The 23,821-nt window shown below is 42.6% G+C and overlaps 1 protein-coding gene across 5 annotated transcripts in view; it reads left to right on the top strand.

Moving 5' to 3' along the window:
• BRSK1 (BR serine/threonine kinase 1) overlaps nucleotides 1-23,821 on the top strand; it is a 130,102-nt gene that overhangs the window by 94,800 nt on the left and 11,481 nt on the right. For 3 of the 5 annotated variants that reach the window (XM_075605418.1, XM_075605417.1, XM_075605416.1), the window contains 10 exons: nucleotides 81-227; nucleotides 1,419-1,450; nucleotides 12,958-13,122; nucleotides 14,212-14,309; nucleotides 16,142-16,292; nucleotides 18,170-18,230; nucleotides 19,457-19,988; nucleotides 21,182-21,230; nucleotides 22,335-22,458; nucleotides 22,937-23,117. In XM_075605418.1, the coding sequence (XP_075461533.1) occupies nucleotides 81-227; nucleotides 1,419-1,450; nucleotides 12,958-13,122; nucleotides 14,212-14,309; nucleotides 16,142-16,292; nucleotides 18,170-18,230; nucleotides 19,457-19,988; nucleotides 21,182-21,230; nucleotides 22,335-22,458; nucleotides 22,937-23,117 (1,540 nt within the window). The remainder of the gene's footprint in view (nucleotides 1-80; nucleotides 228-1,418; nucleotides 1,451-12,957; nucleotides 13,123-14,211; nucleotides 14,310-16,141; nucleotides 16,293-18,169; nucleotides 18,231-19,456; nucleotides 19,989-21,181; nucleotides 21,231-22,334; nucleotides 22,459-22,936; nucleotides 23,118-23,821) is intronic. The other 2 variants (XM_075605420.1, XM_075605419.1) reach the window with 1 other exon arrangement.

Raw genomic sequence — 23,821 nt, 5'->3', positions numbered from 1 at the left:
AATACAACATTATCAACATTTTATGATTACTAACCCGGATTAATGGACAAGAAGGACTACATTATTTCTTTATCTTGCAGGGAGCGTTGCCATTCGATGACGATAACTTGCGTCAGCTTCTAGAGAAGGTGAAGCGTGGGGTATTCCATATGCCCCATTTCATCCCACCGGACTGTCAGAACTTGCTGAGGGGTATGATTGAGGTGGAGCCGGAGAAGCGTCTCAGTGTTAGTACCAGTGTTCCTTTACACGGGCCTTCTCCTCACTTCCTCCCCTCGCTTCTTTGGCTGCACTCTCTCCTCGAAACTTCTCACCTTTCCCTTCCACCCTCATCTCACCGTTTCCTTCACCCTCATCTCACCGTTCCCTGCACCCTCATCCCACCTTTCCCTGCACCCTCATCTCATCTTTCCCTGCACCCTCATCCCACCGTTCCCTGCACCCTCATTCCACCTTTCCCTGCACCCTCATCCAACCTTTCCCTGCACCCTCATCTCATCTTTCCCTGCACCCTCATCCCACCGTTCCCTGCACCCTCATTCCACCTTTCCCTGCACCCTCATCTCATCTTTCCCTGCACCCTCATCCCACCGTTCCCTGCACCCTCATTCCACCTTTTCCTGCACCCTCATCCAACCTTTCCCTGCACCCTCATCTCATCTTTCCCTGCACCCTCATCCCACCGTTCCCTGCACCCTCATTCCACCTTTCCCTGCACCCTCATCTCATCTTTCCCTGCACCCTCATCCCACCGTTCCCTGCACCCTCATTCCACCTTTCCCTGCACCCTCATTCCACCTTTCCCTGCACCCTCATCTCATCTTTCCCTGCACCCTCATCCCACCGTTCCCTGCACCCTCATTCCACCTTTCCCTGCAACCTCATCTCACCTTTCCCTGCACCCTCGTCTCACCTTTCCCTGCACCCTCGTCTCACCTTTCCCTGCACCCTCGTCTCACCTTTCCCTGCACCCTCGTCTCACCTTTCCCTGCACCCTCGTCTCACCTTTCCCTGCACCCTCGTCTCACCTTTCCCTGCACCCTCGTCTCACCTTTCCCTGCACCCTCGTCTCACCTTTCCCTGTACCCTCGTCTCACCTTTCCCTGCACCCTCATCTCACCTTTCCCTGCACCCTCGTCTCACCTTTCCCTGCACCCTCGTCTCACCTTTCCCTGCACCCTCATCTCACCTTTCCCTGCACCCTCGTCTCACCTTTCCCTGCACCCTCGTCTCACCTTTCCCTGCACCCTCATCTCACCTTTCCCTGCACCCTCACCTTTCCCTGCACCCTCACCTTTCCCTGCACCCTCACCTTTCCCTGCACCCTCATCCCACCTTTCCCTGCAATTTCTATGCATTGTCCCCTTTACAGCGTATTAGTAAGGTCCGTTTCTTACACGTCCCTCTTGCTTTTGCAGCTAGACCAGATCCAGAAGCACTCATGGTATTTGTAAGTATCAACAAGAATTTTCTTCGCTTCAACTTTGTTGACTGTTTCATTTACATATCGCCATATGTGCCGCACACTGTGACAGAGCACATAAAGTCATAATAAAATATGTTATATGAATATCAATCTTACCCTAAGACAGGGGTGGCAGCCTCCAGTCCTGAAGGGCCACCAACAGGTCAGGTTTTCAGAATGACTGAGCCACGGTTTGAGCCTCCTGTGCTGAAGCAGTGATATCGCTAATAACTGGCCTGTTAGTGGCCTTGAGGACTGGAGTTGGCCACCCCTGATCTAAGAGATAACTTGACACTATAGTCCTTTTGCTACTATTCTCACGTATATGATATACGCTGAAGCATTTATAAAATGTCATTTATGCACAGGTTTTCTCAGACAATTCACCCAGAAGTGACTTCACACAGAGATCTCAGGTGTTTTTTGTAACCTTTTAGGGTAAAATATATGCCAGGTCTGTTATGTTTCCAGCCTTATATAACATTTGATATACTGTATCAGAAAGCAAGAGAGATTTTCTTGCTTGAAATATTACAAGCAGAAAAGGGAAGTACGTCTGCCATTGTGGAACAGTTTGGTTAAGTCCTCTTTTTAGTGCGGTTGCAGTTCTAGTTACTGTATTATAAGAATGACGTACAAAAACCACAGAAAGTACTTAGGCAACCAACTTCCTTTGTTAATAAAGTATATTACAAAGAGCTAGGACTTCACTTGGAGCTGAGGCCTCTTGGGTATAAAATATATAAAAGTAATGTATCAAGAATTAAATGAAGGCTTGGTGATACAGAACTGGAGTTTACAAAGCTTAGGAGACAGTGCAAAGCTGGTAGATGGCATTTCAAATTGGTCGCAATGTATTGGTAATGCCCACCACTGGGTTTGTTGAGAGGTTCTCTCGTTTTTCATGTTTAGGGTTCATGGGGGAACATGTTTTAATAAAGAAATGTTTCACTCTGTATCCGTTAGCTACTGTAGTGGGTTTTGCTGCCTTGATCCAGGTAAACAAAATAGGACATTGTAAGACCACTAAGTAAAGCCATCTAGTAGAGACTCGGCCTCGTTCACAAATGCGGGGGGGGGGGTACTTTTGTGAAAAAGTTAAAAGTTCAAAAAATTATTTTGACCAAATTTCTGTATATTTTGATTTTTTTTCATACTTCTTGAAATATTCAAAGCAAACCCAATTGATTTCAAGTACAACCAAAACCTGCATTTTTTTTAGAACGAAAACCAGAATACCCGTGATAGTGCCCTCCCCTCATTATCACAGGAGTGTTGTCAAGCCTCATTATGTTTGTGTGAAAGCACTTTTTCGTTATGACAAACCCAAGCCATTGGGATTCTGTTACCTTTACACCTCATTTATACAACTGAAACCATAGGCTCATTGCACTTCCCAAATCACAATTTCATTAGAGACTGAATTGCAGTGGTTACAAGTAATAATCTAATTACAAAAAGGACATAAAATATGTATAAAGAGCAAATGCTTTAATTTGATCCATATAAGCAGAGTCCCCTTGACTGGCAGGCGTTGTTAATTTTTGGGACTTGACATAATAGGAACTCGAGACCCACAGCGTTGGGTTTGGTCTGTCCAAACAAAACGCTGGTTTGCTTGGTCCCTATACCCTCGTCAGCTCTGCACAGGATAATGACAATGAGGAATTACAGGGTTATATTCAAATCCCTCACAACTGAAATGTTGTGGAATAAAATACCTTATCATTTTTAGCTCTTCAAACTGTGAAGTGTTTAAGAACATAAATAATCATTATACTGTATCAAGCTGACGAGATGAGTTTTAGCACAGAATGTATAAATACATTTTAATTTCATTAACACAAATGATAATCCTAAATCCCTCGAGAAAGCAATAAGAAGATTTCTATATCTTGTTGTTTTCACAATCATCATCTTGTTATAGTCTTATTATTCTTTATCTTGCCCGAGGTGCTCGCGTTGCTTTGTAATGTGTTACTGACTTATGCAACTGCATTGCGCGGAATATAGTCTCACGTGTAGGACCTCAGTATGATTCCTCATTGATGAAGGTCGCTGAGTGACAGAAGTAGGGGAGCATGTTTGATTTGAGGTTCAAAAAGGGGATCATTTGAAATTAATTCTACTTGGGATTCTACTTGGGGGGGAATTGTGATTTGTGAGTTGATTCCTTATGAACAATTTGGCATTCCTTTTAGAGGGGCTCACAAGGTGAAGATTTCTTGGGTACAGTCGGCCACAACAAATGAGACCTATTTAAAATCCCCAATAGGCTATGAACTTGTGGTCACTTTTTCTTAATGCTTAGTGCTTAATTTGAAGATATTTAGAGACGGTATGTAATATTAACTTAATAATATATCGGGAAAATATCTCTCCATCAGTAACCCATTTACATTATTGTTAGACCACCAAACATCCAGCCTATCCTATTCACATAGACATTAAATTCATAATATATATATATGCAAATATAACTGTATGCTCATCTGCATGTCTTAGGCAGGTCTGCAACCCCGCCTTTCCCCATTATCACCCAGCATACAGCACTTCCACTGCAGCAAGGGATTCTGGGAAATGACATGCAAATGAGCACATACATTATATATATATATATATATATATATATATATATATATATATATATATATATATATATATATATATATATATATTATATTATATTGCACTGCAATGCTGTGCCCATTAGTAATTATATAATTGTCACATTGAAATCTGGATTTCTTGCATTTAATACCGCAGCCTTCAATAATTAAGCTCAGACTTCATAATGTTTGGAATATTAAATGAGCATTTACTCCTACTCATGTTTTTTTTTTTGCCCCCATTTTTTTAAACCGTGGGAGCCAGGGGTCTCCCTGAACCAAACACCACTATTTTCAGCTCTGGTGAGCCCCTCCTTCAGGGAAAACAAAATGGCTGCCAAATCTCAGACCAATTATAAGCTGCAACATGTGACTTACAGTTGTATGGCCATTTAAATCACTTAAAAAAAAAAACAGGACGCAACACTGGTAACTTCACCAGTAATTATCTATCTAGGCAACCGAGGGGTCCCAGAGCTGAAAATAGTGTCGTTCATCTCTGGAGGACCCTCTGGTTTCAATCCTGAGTGTAAACAATTGAGATTAGTTATGGTGTATTGCTCCTTTCATCTTTTTTTTACTGCCAGAGAGACCAGTAACTGTATGCAATTCACAGAATTGTTGCAGACCTCTCTGGCAGGAATAACATTAATCGGCAATGAGATTGTAAAATATTATTTTCCATCTCAATAAAATCAATCAATTGCCTCACTAGTTGTGAATCAAATCACTTTCACAGGGTAAACAAATCATTTGTAGGGTGGTGCATTTTTAAGGGAGCCTTTAAACTCTCATTTCTGATGTACACAAGTTCTTCAATATAGGATTTTAATTAGGTGTCAAAATACTGGATTGTCCTGGTACAATTAGAAATTTGCCGCACAAACACTTTTGACTCAACTTAGACAATTACCTGATGTTATAGCAGGCCGAGGAAATGGGGAACCCACTCGTTAGCTGAAAGAAAGGAACATGAGTGTAGTTCTAGGAATGATAACCCAAGGCATGTGCTCAGAATAAAAAGGAACAGATCTTTGCTGGTTGTTTTAAGCCAACAGCAAGAAACATGAAGTGGCTGTATCGGGTTCCCGTTTCATGCTCTGATTTAAGGACTACCGTATCTAACTGAAATAAATGGTTCATTCTCACGGCCTTGTTTTATTTTTTTTCCAATAATGACCTCATCTGTTTCTCAACAAGTTATAGCTGCAATAACACACTCTGAGATGTGTACAGTGATTATTGGGGGATGATGCCCTTTGGTGCCTTGAGTGGTATTATTGACGGCACAATCAAGTGGTGTAATTATTGCCAATAATCGCTAACCCTGCAGTTTATTACTGCATACTTATTCTGATGCCCCTACTACAAAAACATGTTGGCTTTCAAATGGTTAATGCACATTGCAAGCACCACTCGTGTGCAGTCGACAGATTGCCGTTAGCATTTGTTTAAATGCTGAGTGACTGAATATTATGGGTGAAGTACTGTATCTGCCAAAGTTAAAGCACATATTGTTGTTAATCATGCTTGATGGGCTCTTACTTATAGAATCCTTTTGTGTAACGGAGAAAAAGGCAGAACACCCATCATTATCCTGAGCATTGATCAAAGTTGGTGCTGAACCATACATTGTAATACAAACCATCTGTGCAATTCAGCCTTTGTCCAATATATTCCATTATATCGGTGCAATGGACTCAGTATAATGTGGGAAATATTGTCATGCTTTGTGATTTACCATTACACCCACCATAAAATAATGAACATCTCTATATTCTACATCTGAGGCATTAATCTTCTCAATTGTTTTAATATAAATAACAGCATTATAAGCATGATTCCACAATATACTGATCTCAGTAATGATCCACAATCTGTAAGTGTGCTTGAAATTTGTGTGTGTGTATATATATATGTATATGTATCAAAGATCACTTGTGAGCACATTCACGTCTTAGACAGGTCTGCAAATGTATATGTATATGTAAACCTCCTTATCCGGCTCTAAAAAACGTCACATCAGATTAACTATATACAATAGCAGTGCTCAGTCTCTTAGGCTGAGTCCATAGAGGGGGTAGCAGGGCTGAGGCGCGCTGACGCTGAGGCTCGCCTGCTGAAATCTGCGCGATTTCATGCCCATGCAGGCGAGCCAGCGGGCGCGATCGGGAAATGGGGGGAGACTGAGGGAGGCGGGGCAGTGACGTCTCTGGGCCAATCGCCCGCGACGCACCGACGTCAACGTCACAGCGCCCAAGTCACGGCGACGTGACGTTGACGCTGCTCCGCGCTGATTGGATGTTTTCAGCCGACAGTGCTCTGAAAAACAGCTTGGCTGTCGGCTGAAAAATCCAGCGCCTCAGCACGCCTGCGGACGCTCGCGTGAGCCCCCTCTAAAGACATCCTCATGGAGGATGCAGGGGCTCAGCGCGGAGCGTCCACACGGCTCAGCGCGGCCTGTCCTTCTATGGACTCGGCCTTAGGCCTTTGCAGGGTGCTGGGTAGGTGTAGGTTGAGCGTGGATAAGCAGATAAAAAGAGATGGGCGCCAGGAACTTTTATAAAAACAAAAAGGTGCTTTATTTGGAAACGTTGCATCTGGACAGAACTCGTGGTAACCAATAATATTCTGGACTTCATCTCCTGGTAGCTCTCACTCCTTCGTTTGGGAGGTACTTGACGTGAGGGCCCATTATAACGCATATACTGTTTGGGGGCGCTTACAGGCTACTATGCATTGAGAACCCGCTGGATGGGCAGGTCCTATATGAATGTGGGCTGCAGTGTCGGCAACTCAGTGAGGACAGTGACGTCAAGGGGACCCTATGAGACCAGGACAAGTGGCACTCCTCTTCCACAGCTTAAGGTCTCCATTCCTCTAACACAGGGGGCGCAAACTTTTTTCCCTGCGCCCCCCTGCCGGCGGTCCCCTCTCTTCCGTGCCCCCCTAACCACCAATGACCCGCCCTCCGGCGTCATGACATCACATTGCCATAGCAACGTGACGTCACATGACCTCGCGGCGTCCTTTTGCCGCCGCGTTGCCATGGCGACGCAAGAAGGAAGCCGCCTGAGTCACGGGTAAGTATGGTTTACAGAGGCCCTGCAGCTCCCCTGGCACTTAATTTAAGTGCCTTCGGGAAGTGCGCGGGGCCTCTGTAAACCCCGCGCCCCCCCCCCCGGCAGTCTCGCGCCCCCCCTGGGGGTCGCGCCCCACAGATTGCGCACCGCTGTTCTAACAGGCACAATCTTTAAAGGACTTGTTCCTAATGGAAATCAACAAAAGGTGACAGGACACATCTTAATACACATAACTATACACACATACCTATTTGCAGGACTCACAGTGAGGACCCCAGTTAGAACTCTGAAGAACCTGCTTCTAGAACATAAGGGGCTGCTATATATACCCTTACATCTACATCATATGGTGGGGGGGGGGAGGTCACCCGTGTGAGCCAACATAGTTAACCCCTTAATGCAACTAACCCTTTACAGAACTAGCAGTCCCTAAAGAGGGGGCATACTTGTATACTTGTATATATGTTGTGTAAAAAATAAAATAAAGAAAAAGAACCAATATATATATATATATTAGTTCTTTTTATTGCTTTATTTTTAAGCTGTGTCAACAGCAAGCATTAGCTTATGAGTTCCATGTAAGAATGGATTTCAGGCAAAAGGTGACACGGTGTGCTCATTCGCATGTCATTTCCCAGAATCCCTTGCTGCAGGGGAAGCACTGTATGCTAGGTGATAATGGTGAAAGGCAGGGTTGCAGACCTGTCTAAGGCTGAGTCCATAGTAGGACCAACAGCGCTGAGCCGTGCGGACGCTCCGCGATGAGCCCCGTCAATGAGGATGTCTTGAGAGGGGGCTTCCGCGAGCGTCCGCAGGCGTGCTGAGGCGCAGAGATTTTCAGCCGACATCAGAAATTGTATCTGAGTGCGCTGTCAGCTGAAAATCTCCAATCAAAGCGTCACGACGTCAGCGCTTCGCGGGCTATTGGCCCCATGATGTCAGTGTTCCTCCTCCCGATCGCGCACGCTGGCTCGCCTGCAAGTCCATACAATCGCTCCTGATTGAGCAGGCGAGCCTCTGTGTCAGTGCGGAGGAGCGCTGTCGGTGCTTCTATGGACGCAGCCATAGAATGTGCTCACAAGTGATTTATATATACTATGTTAGTCCTGTTGCGATATATGTATATATATATATATATATATATATATATATTGTGACAAACAGCTTACTCCGGGGCTCCGTCGTTTGTCCGGGACTGTTAGAACACGGTCTTTTAGGGTAGGTCAAATGATGAGGCGTCACGTACTGTTCCTTTAAACAGGCTATGCCTGGTTTATTCAGTCCCAGGCACTGAGACTGCCACAGTGCATACAACAGAGACACATCAAAACAAAAGCTGCTCACCTGAGCGATAACTTAACTTAGATTTCCCTAACTCAGGGTGGAAGTGGCTTTTCCACTTCCAACAACAAAACAAGGTACTTTTGCAGTCTTAGACAAATGAACAGAATGATTGAACCTGTTTGGGGAAGAGGCTTCTCCCCTCTGTAGTTCAGCAGCCTTCCAGCCTCCAGGGCTCTTGGGGAGAGGGGAGAGCAAACAGGAAACAGGTCTAATATACCTGATCTCTAATCAGCATGACAGGTGACAGAAAACAGGCAGCAGACAAACTGTGGAATGGAGTGCATGTACCACAAGGCTGCCCTGTTCAGCCTAGACAGGACAGAAACTGTTCAGTATCCTGGGAGCCCTGTATATGGAATTTATTACCATCCCCTGGTTTCTGTCACAATATATATACACGCACACACGAGCCTGACGAATAGAGATGTGCGAAAGATTATCGCGATTTGGATACGCCTCAGATTGACAAATTCTTTTGGTCCGCAGATCAGTCTCAAAAAGAGCAATTCACTTTTTCTGAAATTTTTGTTTCTATCACTGACAATCCACGCAATGGATTAATAATTCAACTCAAAACGTGATCCATGGATGAGGAGGAGGAGTAAGTAGAGGTACACCCAGTTCATCCATTTTTCATAAAAAATATTATTATTATTATTATTAATGGGATTCTAATAAGTGTATATGGGGAGTCAGAACGTCTAATTACTACCTGGTTTTAATCAACGCTAGTGGCTCTGGAATTACCGCAACTGGCCAGCTGTTGGCTCCACACAATGCAGGGTTAATTATCTCCTTGACTAGTGTGCAGTTACTTATGTGATCTTACCCTCTGTCAATTTTGGTATTATATATTAGTCCAATTTGAATGTTGAACATCTAGTAGTAGTGGTGTCCAAACAAGCCCTTAAGTGCAGTTTGTGGTGTGCCAGGCAGGCAGTGCCACACCCATTCCTAACATCTCTGTCAGAATTGACAATTGTCATCTGGCAGCCACCCATCAATTTCATAATGTCCATGTTGTATGTATAAAAAAAAAAAAAATCAGCAACACGTTCAATAGACATAAAAATGTATGCATAGTTTTGATAAAAAAGGACTCTTACAGCTCCGAGTCTGGATATTTTATTTTAAAAAGTACTTAATATGATAGAGCGGTTGCCAAATCCCACTCTCTCTCCCATTCCCAGGGCACTAGAGGTTGGGTATGTGGCAGGGGGATAACGGTTGTATACTAGGTGCAGCAGTTAAACAAGGCAACATGATTGACACACATTTCTTGTCTAGCACACGTACTCTATTTAATTAATAGTCACGTTTTTCCTAGCTCAATGTAGGAATGTGCATAGCATTTATTTGATTGACAGAAAAAAATGTGCTCACCGTAAACAATGTTACATTTTTTATAACAAAAATGATGTTACTCCAGCTGTAATAATTTACAATGGATTAAATTGCCTGCTTTTTTTTTTTTACATTTCCTACGATGCATTAATGTTCTATACTTTTTTCTTACATTACAGTGACGGATTATAAATAAACACAACCCGCAGAATGGATTTAGTTTAATCCCGCCGGGGGGTTATTTTAAAGCCACACAACCGAGCCACATAGGGGTTTTTAAGTAAAATTGGAACAATGCGTCTGCGGATTCTACCCCGCAGAACGGATTTTGAAGGGAAAGCCTGGAAAATTTCGGGGAATGGATTTGGACTGGTTCATCCATCTTTACTGATGAACTAAGAGGACATATAAATAAGAATCATACATTATTCTCTTGCTGGAGAGACATGATGTAGCTGTTCTTCTCTTCTTAATGTTATGTTTAACATTTGGTGAACAGATTATGACAGACTTCTTGTGGCGATAACACAGAGAGAAGGTGATAAAATAGCTAACTCCTTCTGAAGGAGGCATTCACTTCCTGGGTTATAAAGCTGTGAAGACAGGGCTGGCTGGGAGTTTGTCGAGGCTCTGTGCCGGGGGTAGTGTACGGGGCCTCTTACCTTCTCTGGCATCTGCTCCAGCCATGTCGTGTTGTGATAACATTGCGTGACCATGTGGCGTTGTGGAGTCACGTTGTCATGGCGATGCATCATCACAAGGAGAGGATGAGGAGAAGAAGAGATACCGGAGCTTACAGAGGCCCACGTGCTCTCCCCCGACAATCAGTTTACATGTTCCAGGGAAGAGCGCGGGGCCAGTGTAAGCGCGGGTCTCGGTGCAGTGGCAAGCCGGCCCTACGTGAATTGAATATCCTTGTAGCTCTGTGAATGTTCATATGGATCCTGCATATTCCTAGATTCAGGCAGCACAGGATTTACTGCTATACCAACATGCATCCTTAACATGCCTCAGAGTCACAGGGTTGTAATAAATTGATCGGGACCTCCAGATAATTAGTTAGGGTTTGAAGTAGAATGTAAATGACCTTTTCATTCTATATTGTCACTGACTCAAAGCACCGTGGTATCTTTCTCCAATGCATGCATTTAATGGAGTTTACGGATACAATATTTTACACCATTTCCAAATATGGGAAATAAAAAGTATAAATAAAATGTGACCAAAAAAGCACCAGGTGATTATAGGGAACCCTAATAGGTGATCCACATGAAAGTAGTTAATGTGATGTGCCCTGTAACTGTATGACTGACATAAGAGGGGTACAGTGAAAACACAAAGCAGTGTTTAATATATATATATATATACACAGTGTTCGACAAACCTATACATTTGCTCGCCCCGGGCGAGTGGATTTAACCCCCGGGCGAATAAATATTGGCCCAAGCAGCACACGTTTGGTACTAGGTGGTGAGTAGATTTTTTTGTGTGGCGAGTAGATTTTTTGGTGACTTGTCAACCACTGTATATATATATATATATATATATATATACACAGTGGTCGACAAATCACCAAAAAATCTACTCGCCGCCTAGTACCAAACGAGTGCTGCTTGGGCCAATAGGAGCTCGCCACGATGTTAAATCCACTCGCCCGGGGCGAGCAAATGTATAGGTTTGTCGAACACTGTATATATATATAATATATATATATATATATATATATATATATATATATATATATATATATATATATAAATATATATATAAAGCAGAAAATAGCCGTGTTAGTCCAGTTGCGATAGTGCAGAATAAATGAATTCTTCAGTATTAGGTGATACCTTTTTTATTGGACTAACAATTTATGTCATAGGACAAGCTTTCGAGAGTTCTCCTCTCTTCTTCAGGTCAGCAATACTGATATACAAAGGATTCTATGGCTAAAACAGTGTAGAGAAACAAAACAAAAAAAACCAGATATGTACTGTGGATAAGGTAGCTGTCCCCTGGCTTCAAACACTTTTAACACCCTACCTTATCTACAGTACATATCTGTTGTTTTTTTTTTGTTTTTGTTTCTCTACACTGTTTTAGCCATAGAATCCTTTGTATATCAGTATTGCTTGACCTGAAGAAGAGAGGAGAACTCTCGAAAGCTTGTCCTATGACATAAATTGTTAGTCCAATAAAAAAGGTATCACCTAATACTGAAGAACTCATTTATTCTGCACTATATATATATATATATATATATATATATATAATCAAAAAAATAAATAGATGATACCGTTCTGTGGCTAACGAAATGCTTTTATTACGCTATCATCTATTTATTTTTTTGATTATTGAAGCTCGGCTAACACGGTACTGATACCTCTACATATATATATATATATATATATATATATAACATATAAAATGAATAGACGATACTGTTCTGTGGCTAACAAAATGCTTTTATTTGTGCGAGCTTTCGAGATACAGTGATCTCTTCTTTCGACAATGTTACAATGGATAAAGCAAGAGAGGTTTTTACTTAAAAACAGTGCATCTTGGAATGTATCTGTGACTGAAGCCTATCCCTCCCCCCTGTACAGTATGCAATTTATGTCTTACGGTGTTAAATGGTCCCTGAATGTTAGTGATGTAAGAGTGTGTGTGTGTTTATGTGCAAATATAAATTTATAAAGTGCCCACAGTGTATACGGCGCTTTACAAAAGGTGTGTGTGGGAGTGTATTCCAATGGTGTGGGTAGGTATAGAAATGTAAGAGGCTGTTGCATTACTATTAATGTGTGTAGATACTATGTGGTCCCTATTGGTATATAGGGATAGAATTACATTGTACATATGTATGTGTAAGAGACAGCTGTGTGTGCATTCATATAGCGCAGTATGTATAGACATGGCCTTTAGCACTCATGGGAAGAGAGTTCTCATGTTTCAGAGTAGTGACTCATGAAACTGCGGTGTCAGTTTAGGCCACCGCTACTGTAAGTGTCCCGAATTGTTGCATAAATCTGTGTCTCTTGTTTGTATGATGAAGCTATTGCCTTGACTGTGGGGAAGAGATGAGAATTAGGAGCTATAAATCCACTCTGACTTGTTACAGGGGAGGAAAAAATGAACCTGAGCCCGAACAGCCCACCCCACGAAAAGTATCTATCAGGAGGATTCACTCAGTGAGCGAATTTGATCCAGATGTCTTAGACAGCATGCATTCTCTCGGCTGCTTCAGGGATAAAACCAAACTGAAACAAGAACTGCAGAATGAGGAGTGAGTATACTGGGGATGGACACAAGGGAACACTGTGGGGGTAGGAGGTTAAGAATAAAGGCAACGGGTCCTTGTTCAATAAGGTCCAAACTTTGAATGCGAATAGTCGAAAAATGGTATTCAATGGCATTGGCAAGTCAATGGCCGTTTTCGATCAATTGCACTGCGATAGGTCACTTTAGTCCTTATTGAATATGGGCTATATACGGGTACAGCGATGATTGTATTAGCTAGTGGAGCAAACTGAGCATTCTATGTGGTCCAAATGGGCTCTTCTGATGTCAGTTTCTATGGGTGACATAAGGACAGAGAAACAAGAAAGAAGCAAAGAGAGTAAGAAAGAGGAAGGTGATAGATCAAGCAAGACAGAAGAGAGCTACAAAAATAAGAATCGTGCTAATGTATAAAAATTGCATTTTGCTGTGAGGCTGACAAAGGCATTTTGAACAGATATCCACTATTGGGCAATGTTGACTGTTTTAGCATCCTTACAAACTTGGTTTGTAGATGATGCTTGATACCGTATTATAATGGAATGCATAACACTTTAGTCAATATATTAATTTTCCATGTGTTAAAAATTTGACACGAACACCTTTCCCCAACAACCTTGATGAACAAACTGTTTATATTTGAGATTTTTTGCTAAGTATCAAAACCCTTATACGTTGCACCCAAGCTGTACACAAAAGGCAGTCAAGACATTGGCATGGACTACATGAAAGCAAAATAAATGGGGAATGGGAAAAACATATATAAAGCAGATGTACAAGCTAGCAGCCCAAAAGTGGAAACGGAAGGGAATACATGATAATGAGACCAAGAGAGTGAGAACCTAGAAATAAAAGGAAAAATAAGTGGAGAAAATAAAGAAAAGAGGATTGAGTCGCATTACTAAATCCTGATTAGTACTAATAATGAATAATACAATTTTAATAAGTAATGCTAATAAATACATCCATGCATTGTGATTTTACATAAATAAAAGGTAGATTAGACTGTTGTGGAAGAATACTTATGAATGTTCTTAGGGTGTACAGTACCTGTATTGCATTTCCCTTCGCTGCTAATGGCTAGTTCCCTTCCCAGTGAAAACCAAGAAAAGATGATTTATTACCTTCTTCTTGATCGCAAAGAAAGATACCCCAGCTGCGAGGATGAAGACCTTCCTCCCCGAAATGATATAGGTAAAGGGTATAGCTTCCTCAGTGACCAACACAGCTCATCTACTTTGTCATGCATTATAGTAGTTTATTAAGAACAATAATGATTGTTATCATTTAATTGCAAGTTTTCAGCATATCCAGAAGAGGCTGCTTTTCGTGTTGGGAAGATCTTGTTGGCATAGATTGGAATGCACTCTTACTTGGAAGGTCTTATGGGTTTATTACATGGCGACAGGAAACAAATACAAAGGTTTCCTCTGTCTCATCTGAACTTTGTTCTTTCTATGTGCCTTTAATATTGAGACTTTTTTGTGCAGTAATACAGGCATAATTCCCTTAATAAACTCTGCATTATGTACAGTTTCTAACACTGGATGCAAGCAGAAGGGACCCAGTCCCGGGAGAGATTTGCTAACAATCTGAAAAAATGATTTTCATCCTAACTGTCCGTTGTGGGCTCCGTGCTGCTACAGAAGTTTCAGCTTCAGCCAAAGCCCATTGACAGTCACACAGTGTGGGGTTTAGGGTATATGTCTATGTTTGCTTTAATTGCTAAACTGGACACATATTGTAAACAGTGTGATGTAGATTAGGCAAATTGTGACATCTGCTGCTTTTTTGCCTCATCTCCTTGGGATACAGCTGTGAGGAATATACTTTAATCACAACACACAGCAGTAATCAGGAGAATATTCTATAGCTGAGCGCTGCCTTGTGTAGTCCAAAGCATAATGTTACAAACACATGAGAAGCATGTCTAATTAATACAGTGATAACCATCATTTATTGTATACTTTCTGTATATCACAGTCGTGGTCTACCAATGTTACTACAAACCCGTCCGTATGGGACAAATTATTGCTACTGTAAAAGTATTTAAAACCAGAGACAGAACATGAAACACAGACAGAGCTCAGTGCACATCCAGTGAAACTTATACACGGCACAGTGCCTAAATATATATGTATAGATACTGCTGCGACACACTTTATTCGAGCAAATACCCAGTATGTACCTGGCAGATACCTGGAATGCGCCGCTCCTCACCTCTGACAAGCCCCGTTGCATTTGCCTTCCCAGCCTGGGTTCATGCCTGGCTGATGGGCGGCTGATCTGTTAAATGATAATGATTAGGATTTAATAGGCTGCAATGCTTCGCGTGTCTACCAGATGGCATACATTCATGAATTGTAATGCAGTATATATATATATATACTGTGCAGTATTGCAGCCAGCGGGAATAAAATGCTTCAATCCCTGCCTGGAAAATAACTCAATGCACTCGGGCAGAAAACAGTCACAAACCTCAATACACCCGGGTATACCCGAATTCGTGGGACTAGCCGAGCTCGAATAAAGTGTGTCGCCAGTGTATCTATTAAATAAAATGGTCTTTTAGTTTAACATTTTGGCCAAAGTGTTGTAAGCCCCTGAGCCACTACACGGCAGACCACATCTCAAGGGTCCCTAACACTAATATAAATTCTTAATAACCTGTGCATTACCAGGAAGAATGATTTATAATAAATCTGTCAAAATGAGTTGCATAGTTCTAAGTCTGATTGAAGCTTTTATTAACCTGTACATTACCAGGAAAAGCACTCTGTAATAGATTTGTCACAATCATACTGCAAGCAAGCAAGTTCCCCTGAGAGTGGGAGATGCTATGGAGTGAGCTTTTACCATTTAAATGTGGGAGGGGGTGAGCTTCAACAAGATAGGAAGAGCCACCCTCCAATCAGCTAAGACCAGCTGAACAAGTAAAAAGTATACATAAATGTTTTTGATTAGAATTTTTTCATACACATTTACTGCTGCTTATTAAATGAACGCATGCATATTTCCTTTCTCAGACCCTCCACGTAAACGGGTTGACTCCCCAATGCTGAACCGCCATGGAAAACGCCGTCCTGAACGAAAGTCTATGGAAGTCCTGAGTGTAACGGATGGGGGTTCCCCTGTTCCTGCCCGACGAGCCATTGAGATGGCACAGCACAGTCAGAGGTGGGACCAATTTGACATTTCAATCATTATGCTGCTTTTTAAGACTCTGGCACAAAACAATAATTCTGTGGAAGACCTGGGGTGGAATTTCTGAACTTGTTTAAAACATTGGGATATAACGACTGTTCTAATGCGATGAAAAAAGCAGCTGATCAGCAGAACGGCACCGAAATGCTTTTCTGTCATGTATTGCTGGGAGAGAGAAGGGGGTGCTTTATAATATAACCAAGAATGGCTGTGTGGTCCACTTTCTTAGTGTAACCATGTTTCCCCAGCACAATCTCATATAGGGTCTATCATGGGGAAAGCTGCTTTGGTTACTCATGGTAGTGTGGTGCATACCTGCTGTTAAACAGTGGCCCTGAGTCTCCCGCCTGGTGTTATAGGGGAGGTCAGGACAGGCTTCTGGGGCCTTGTCTGAATCGTACTCACAGTGATAGCACCTCCATCTCCTGCAGCCCCCAGAGATGTGGGGAGAAATCTCTGCAGAAGAACTTATCTCTTCTCCTCCCTGATAGATTTCAGTCTCAGGCAAGGAGTATGTGAAAACAGGTGTTCTTTATTCTTGTTACTCTCTCTCTCACACCAATCAAAGGCAGTGTTCAGCTTACACTGCAATCAATTCTCCGCAGTAGGGTCTTCACCCTTAGGATGTCCCTGGACCTCCACTCCCGGCCACTGGCCACCAGGAGCAGTCCTTGCTCTTCCCTTACCCTCTGGTAGGGTAAGGGGAATAGTCTTCCACCGCTCCCCACTCCCGCAGTGGTAGAGGCAACTGGCTAAATTGAGGAAGTGCAGCTCCTTAAGTCAGTTCCAGTAAGAACCAGCCCCTTGTCCCTGATTGGACACCAGGTCTGATTGCACTACCTTCTCTGACTCACTGAGCTGCAATGTGTGGGAAAAACCCATGATTACTCCTGGCACCTACCCTTACTAGGGATTACTGCCAGGAGGAGGGCAGACTTGTAGCCCAAAACCAGCCAGGGCTACATTGGTATCAAATGATAAAAGCTTTTTGAGGACCCCCCCCGGCTGCCATCCTCATAAAAAGGGGGAAGTTTAAAAAATACAGATATTGGGGGGGAAAGGGGGCCCGCTGCTTATGTGATTTAAATGTGTGGTTCTGTCTTGGTTTTTTTCTTCTAGGTATAGTATGAAGCAGGGGGTCTCTGGAGCTGTACCACATTAATTTCAGCTCAGGAGACCCCCTGCTTCCTGAGATGCTTACCTCTGAAGGTGCTGCCTGCCATGGGTAAACAATATGAGGGTTTAAATATCCTGCGGCATGGGAGCCAATGGGAAGCCGTGACGTCCTCTGCTGCAGCTTCCTATTGGCTCACATCTCACAAGAGATTTAAGAATCACGGAGTACCGGCAGCACCTACAGAGGTAAGTATCTCAGGAAGCAGAGGGTCCCTGGAGCTGCAGTTAACACGGTTCAGCTCCGGAGACCCCCTGCTTCATACCCATATCCATTGGTGCAGTAGAATAGATTTGCACCAGTTTTACCTCAACCCCTTGCATTTTTCTCAAGTTGATATAATAATTATACTGATAGCTATATACTATAAATGTGCTATGCTCACGAGCAGCAAACACAATTGACATAGCCTGACAGCACATGCTCAAATTATTGAGAAAGTGGGAAATTGAGCGGAAGAAAATGTCTATTTGTTATGAGGTGTTGGGTAAATGTAATGAAAAACAGTTCAGATACCTGATCCTAGCGTTGCTGATCAAAATATTGGTCCACCAGCACTGGAGAGTTTATTTAGGTAGATTGTATGTTGATGGCCTTTACATAACTCTTTAGTGACCTTTATGCAGTGTATCCATGTTGGATTGGGCGCCGCTTTAAAAATATCTATCTTCCTTAGGTCCAGGTCTGTCAGCGGCGCATCGACTGGCCTCTCTTCTAGTCCTCTTAGCAGTCCAAGGGTAAGTATTTAGGTGGGCTCCTTTGATCTCATGGAGATCAAATGAGAGAGGCGGCACTGGACCGAAATCCACTGTAAATCATATTTTTGGTTCATACAGTCACTACAGGAGCAACATCACAACCCACATTTTCACCTCCCTAAACAACATTCCACATGAGAAGACCCATCATTCGTAGTATTTGTAAAGTCTTGCATTAGGTAACTTTTTTTTAATCCTTCCTGTGTGGGATAGTGATGCTTTTTGCATATAGCACATATAGGGCTCTGCAGTTCTTTCTATGCATGTTCTTATGTGCACACTTTACTGTGGTTCTATTGACACTGTGCAAACAACAATAATTCCTGTACATGTTTTACCTATTTCTGAAAATATCCCGTGTGAAATATCAATCAAGGCTTTCAATGGTTTAGAGTTGTGTACTTTCTGGTGGATTCAGGTAGCATAGAATATGTGACAAAACAATTTCTAAGCACTGAACCATGGGAAAGCCCTGGCTCCCAGATATTGCGCATGTCCTTTGAAGAATCTGTGCTTTTGTTCTCTTCCTTAGCAGTGATGGGAACTGGGAGATGTTGTTCGGCCCCTGGTGCAATACTATGCAATCTGAGACAGTAGGGCCACAAACTGCTGGTGTATTTTGGGCACTCTGAATATTTAGTGGTCCTGCATATGGTACGGGGAGGTTTATGCATGAACTTGACTGGTGTTTTCCAGCTTTTTCTCTGTACCACCATGTTTATAAAGATTACCAGTCTCCAGATAGGGGATGGTTAGAACCTACATAAAAAGGTACATTAGTTGAATTATATACTAGATACCATGTACTTATGCATCTGAGTTGTCTTGGCAACACATGTATAAAGGACTGAATGACAGCATGGATTGAATAGAATTTGTCATTGTACTCTTCACTTACAGTAGAAGCTTTGTATTATGGTAGTGGCTAGTGAGACACTGGTTTACAGGAAAGCTGTTGTAGCATAAGAGAAACTAGTCGTGTTGGGCATAGTGGTTACTCTGGGAGAGTCCCTGCTTATGCTATTTTATTATATGGCACTCCGCATCCCTGAAATTGCGTTGCAGAAAGCTCAGATTTGTTATTCGTCTATTATTCGTCTATATAGCATGTGACACTACAATAGAACACCATGCCATGCCACGTTTCTCCATCTCATTGTCAAACATCAATGCCCATCGGGCACTTTTCTGTCCCCCCTTGCCAGAGTCCCGTTTTCACTTTCTCCCCCACACCGCTGGAACACGCTGATGGGGAGGATCCCCGTGCCATCTGGCAGTCCAAAGCTGCTCACCGACAGCCTGACCCGAAGACCCAGACGCTGCCGGCTAAGACCAGCCTGGGAGAGAAGCCCCTCCACACCATTAAATCCAACCCTTTGCCCATTACCATGACCGCCTCCTCCCCACAGCATGAATCCTCATCTCCGCCTCATCGCTCCCCGCTCTCCCCGCCTTTTTTCCCTTCCTCACTGCCCGCTCGTTTTTTCCCTGGTACTAAATCCACCACCAAATCTATCCCTTTGCCGCAGGTGACCCCTCACCCTTCTCCCCGAGGTAGTCCCCTCCCTACCCCGCTGGGCACCCCAGTGCATACGCCCAAGGACAGCCCGACTGGGACGCCCAGTGGCACCCCTCCCTCCAGTCCTGGCGTTGGTGGGGTTGCTTGGAAGACAAGGCTCAACTCCATCAAGAATAGTTTCCTTGGATCCCCTCGCTTCCATCGTCGGAAATTGCAGGGTAGGTGCTGTTGTTCTGGATAAGATTGCCATCTTGTGGTGTAAAATGAATACTGCAAGCATTTGTCTGGTAATGTTAGGATTTGACAAGATGGCTGCTGTTATGTGCATGTGATTGGGATTGCTATCACAAAATGGTCAAAACTACATATAGTTTTATATGCAATAAACCATTTAATAAAGTAATCAGAATTATTTATAGTGCCATAAAATTATAGGGTTGCCAGGTGGCGTCTCTAAAAATACTGGACACATTGATGAAAGGTAAAACACGCTCGATACACACACACACAAACATCCACACACACACACAAACACCCCCCCTCTCATCTCTCTCCACGCCATGCTGTTTCCTTCTCCCTTGGACCCACCCCCATGCTCCTGACACCTTCTCCTGAATGGCTGCATTACCCAGCAGCAACCAATCAGGGTGGAGGAAGCTGCCCAGCTCCCTGCTCTCTTCCTGCTCGGGGAAATCCCGCTCCCCCCCAAGCCGGCCAGGTCACTACATCCAGAACGGTAATACCGGACACATACATGTCCAGTATTATCTCTAATTATTTACTGGACAGAGTGTCCAAATGCAGGATAGTCCGGTTCAATACTGGACACCTGACAATCCTAGATACCACCGTGGTAAGACCAGTCAAGATAGTTTTTACTACACTTGGATTATTTGAGCAAGTAATTGGTGCACTTGTGACACAGATGTGTCAGCCCTCGCTGATTTTCTGTGAGTTCCTCTCATTGGAGTTCTTCTCCCTAAGTTTACCATCAGCAGTCTCATAGACATTTGTGGAGATAGAAGTAAGTAGGTCAGTACACTCAGAACAGATACATTACTACACCTAATGGAATCCCAGCGAAAAACTATATTTTTGTAATCTTTTATGATGTTTATTGCTCAAAGTCCCAAGTCCATACAGTCGGCTATAGATATAGACGTAGATGCATATATCCCAATTAAAAATACTGTACCTCTATCTTTTTGTTTGGAAATATATGTATGATAGTTTGTTCAAAGGTCAAAGAAGCACTCATCGTGAACTGAAATCAGTCACAGCACATGACTATCTATATAATAGTGAAACCTGCTAGCCTATGATATTGGATAATCAAGATTACACCATAAATCTTACTGCAATAACTTGTATACCTCCCATTTCCTTATGATCTTTTTCCTTTTCTTATCAGTACCGACGCCTGAGGAAATGTCAAGTCTTACGCCAGAGTCCTCACCAGAGTGAGTACCTGGATAACTCATGTTGAACGAAAAGATGTGCATTATGTCAGGGTGCGATTGTGATGGCTGCCTGCCATTCTTAGCAAGTAACTATTTTAGTGCTAGAGAGATACAGTATGAAGCAGCACTTTAATATGTTGCAACCCTCTCTCAAGGGGGATAAAGGAATGCTACGTGGTTAACAGCCACTAGGGGAAAGTGTCTTTATAGAATGCTATTTCACTTCTTAAATGAGGACTAGACATTGTTTCACAGAGTACAGAGCTGCTAATTTATGTAATGGTAATTTAGTTTGGAATTGTGCTGATATCTCAAACTACCAAGGCTAAAAATACAAATTTTCAAAGGGCTTTTGTCTATTAATATATTACAGTGTTAGGTACTAAGAATAGACCTTTCACATTATCAGTTGCTGTAACTGTATTGGACTTTAGCTCTACAAACAGTGTACTTGCTAATGAATGGATGTGAAGAAAGTCAATTCAAATAATCAAGTGTAAACATCAGTGTCAGTGATGAACTCCCCTTGCAGTTAGGGGTTAGGTTATGGAAGCAAACAGAGGCATTATAAAACGCACGCACGCACACACACACACACACACACACACACACACACACACACACACACACACACACACACAATTTATACACTTGCAGTAAAATAGAATATTCAGTCTTTTGTGTTGGTCTGTTATTTTTCTCCCTTTTCCCTCAAGTTAAAAACAGTATTTTCCAGAAATATGTACATAAACTCCCAGCTGGTAGATCTGTGATAAAATATAGCAAACTGGGATAACTAGTGTATTACTTGTCATGTAGATGCAAAAAGAAACAATAGTATCTACTATGATGTTTGTCTAATGCAGCGGTGGCCAATTCCAGTCCTCAAGACCAACAGTCCTCTCTGCTTCGACTGAGCCGCTGATTGAGCCATCTGTGCTGAAGCAGGGATATCCTGAAAACCTGACCTGTTGGTAGCTCTTGAGGACTGGAGGTGGCCACCTCTGGTCTAGAGTCTATAGTCTGTTCTTTGACTCATGTTAGACTGCATTGAAAGTTGCTTAGGCGTTATCTGCTAATTCTTTCTCTCTTTCCCTATTACAGGCTTGCAAAAAAGTCTTGGTTCGGGAACTTCATCAACCTAGATAAAGAAGAGCAGATATTTGTAGTCATTAAGGACAAACCTCTTAGCTCCATCAAGGCTGACATTGTCCATGCTTTCCTATCAGTAAGTATTGGTGACAGGGCAACACTCGGCCATGGGATTTCTTAGGAGTGCAGTTTTTGTAACATTGAAACGAGTGTTACTACATGTATGACCACTGGGATGACATGCCAGAGGCCATCAATCTATAGATTTATACTGTAAAAAAAATAACACACATTGGGCCAGTCAGCCACTTAGAGGCACTAAAATGTGCAGGGTACCATAAAACTTACAGGTGAGTCTTAGACCACCAAATCAGAAAAGCAACCCTAAGTGCCTTTTTACATCATTTAAAGGTAAACCTTATAAATTCAAACCTGGTGTAAAATGTTGGCTTTACGATGCTATTTACAGTAGGAAGTTCCCTTTTAAAGTCTACTTGTTCTGCGAATGACTGACTTGATTTCATCAGTTTATCTTTTTTATATCCTGGGATACTCTCATTTCACAGGGATCTGGGAGATTTGTTACTGAGTATGCACCTCTTTGTCTTCTCCAGATCCCAAGTTTAAGTCACAGTGTGATCTCTCAGACCAGTTTCCGAGCAGAGTACAAGTCATCAGGAGGTCCCTCGGTGTTTCAGAAGCCTGTCAAGTTTCAGGTGGACATCAGTTACTCAGAGGGAGCAGAGGCACAAAAAGAGAACGGGATCTACTCTGTGACCTTCACTTTAATATCAGGTATATGATATCTACAATGGCAAGGATTAGATCACCAGTTACATCTCATTGTGTGTCTGACTGTTTTTTACGTTATGCAGAAAGCTTACAACGCTGCCACATACTCAGTAGGCTTTAAATATCTTGTCTTGTGTGTCATTCAAAGTTCTTAACAGCCGTATTGGTCCTAGAGAAAAGGAGATTTGATGTAGGTTGTGATACCTGTTAGCGGACCAACATTATTATTATTATTATAGCTTATTTGTAAAAGTGCCAACATGTTCCGCAGCGCGGTACAATGGGGGGTACAGACTGACCTCAATTACATAAACAGAATGACATACAAGTAAGGACAGACAAGCGCAAGCAGATAGAGAAGGTAATAAGGGCCCTGTGCCTGAGAGCTTGCACTCTACAGGGAGTATGGGGGCAATGCTGAAACAAAAGAGAAAGTGGCTGCTCATTGTGGGTGGGGTATGGTCCAGCCGCACAATTAGTCCCATTAAGGTTTGGGGGTGTGGATGTTAGGGGGTGTTAGCGTGGAGCTTTCAAGTGACAGTACATTTGAATGGAAACCTATGAGGTTTTGGAAGCTCTGTACACAATAATTCCATCTATAAAGAACGCTAATGATATCACAACCTACATTGAATCTGCTGGTCTTGTTTCTTCATTTTAATCACCAGAATCCAATGCTCCGTTTCCTCTCTTTAATCCTGTTTCAA

This window comes from Ascaphus truei, chromosome 6 (assembly GCF_040206685.1).
Source record: "Ascaphus truei isolate aAscTru1 chromosome 6, aAscTru1.hap1, whole genome shotgun sequence".
NCBI lineage: Eukaryota > Metazoa > Chordata > Amphibia > Anura > Ascaphidae > Ascaphus > Ascaphus truei.
Note: the sequence above shows the minus strand (reverse complement) of the source record. Positions and strands in the feature narration are given on the sequence as shown.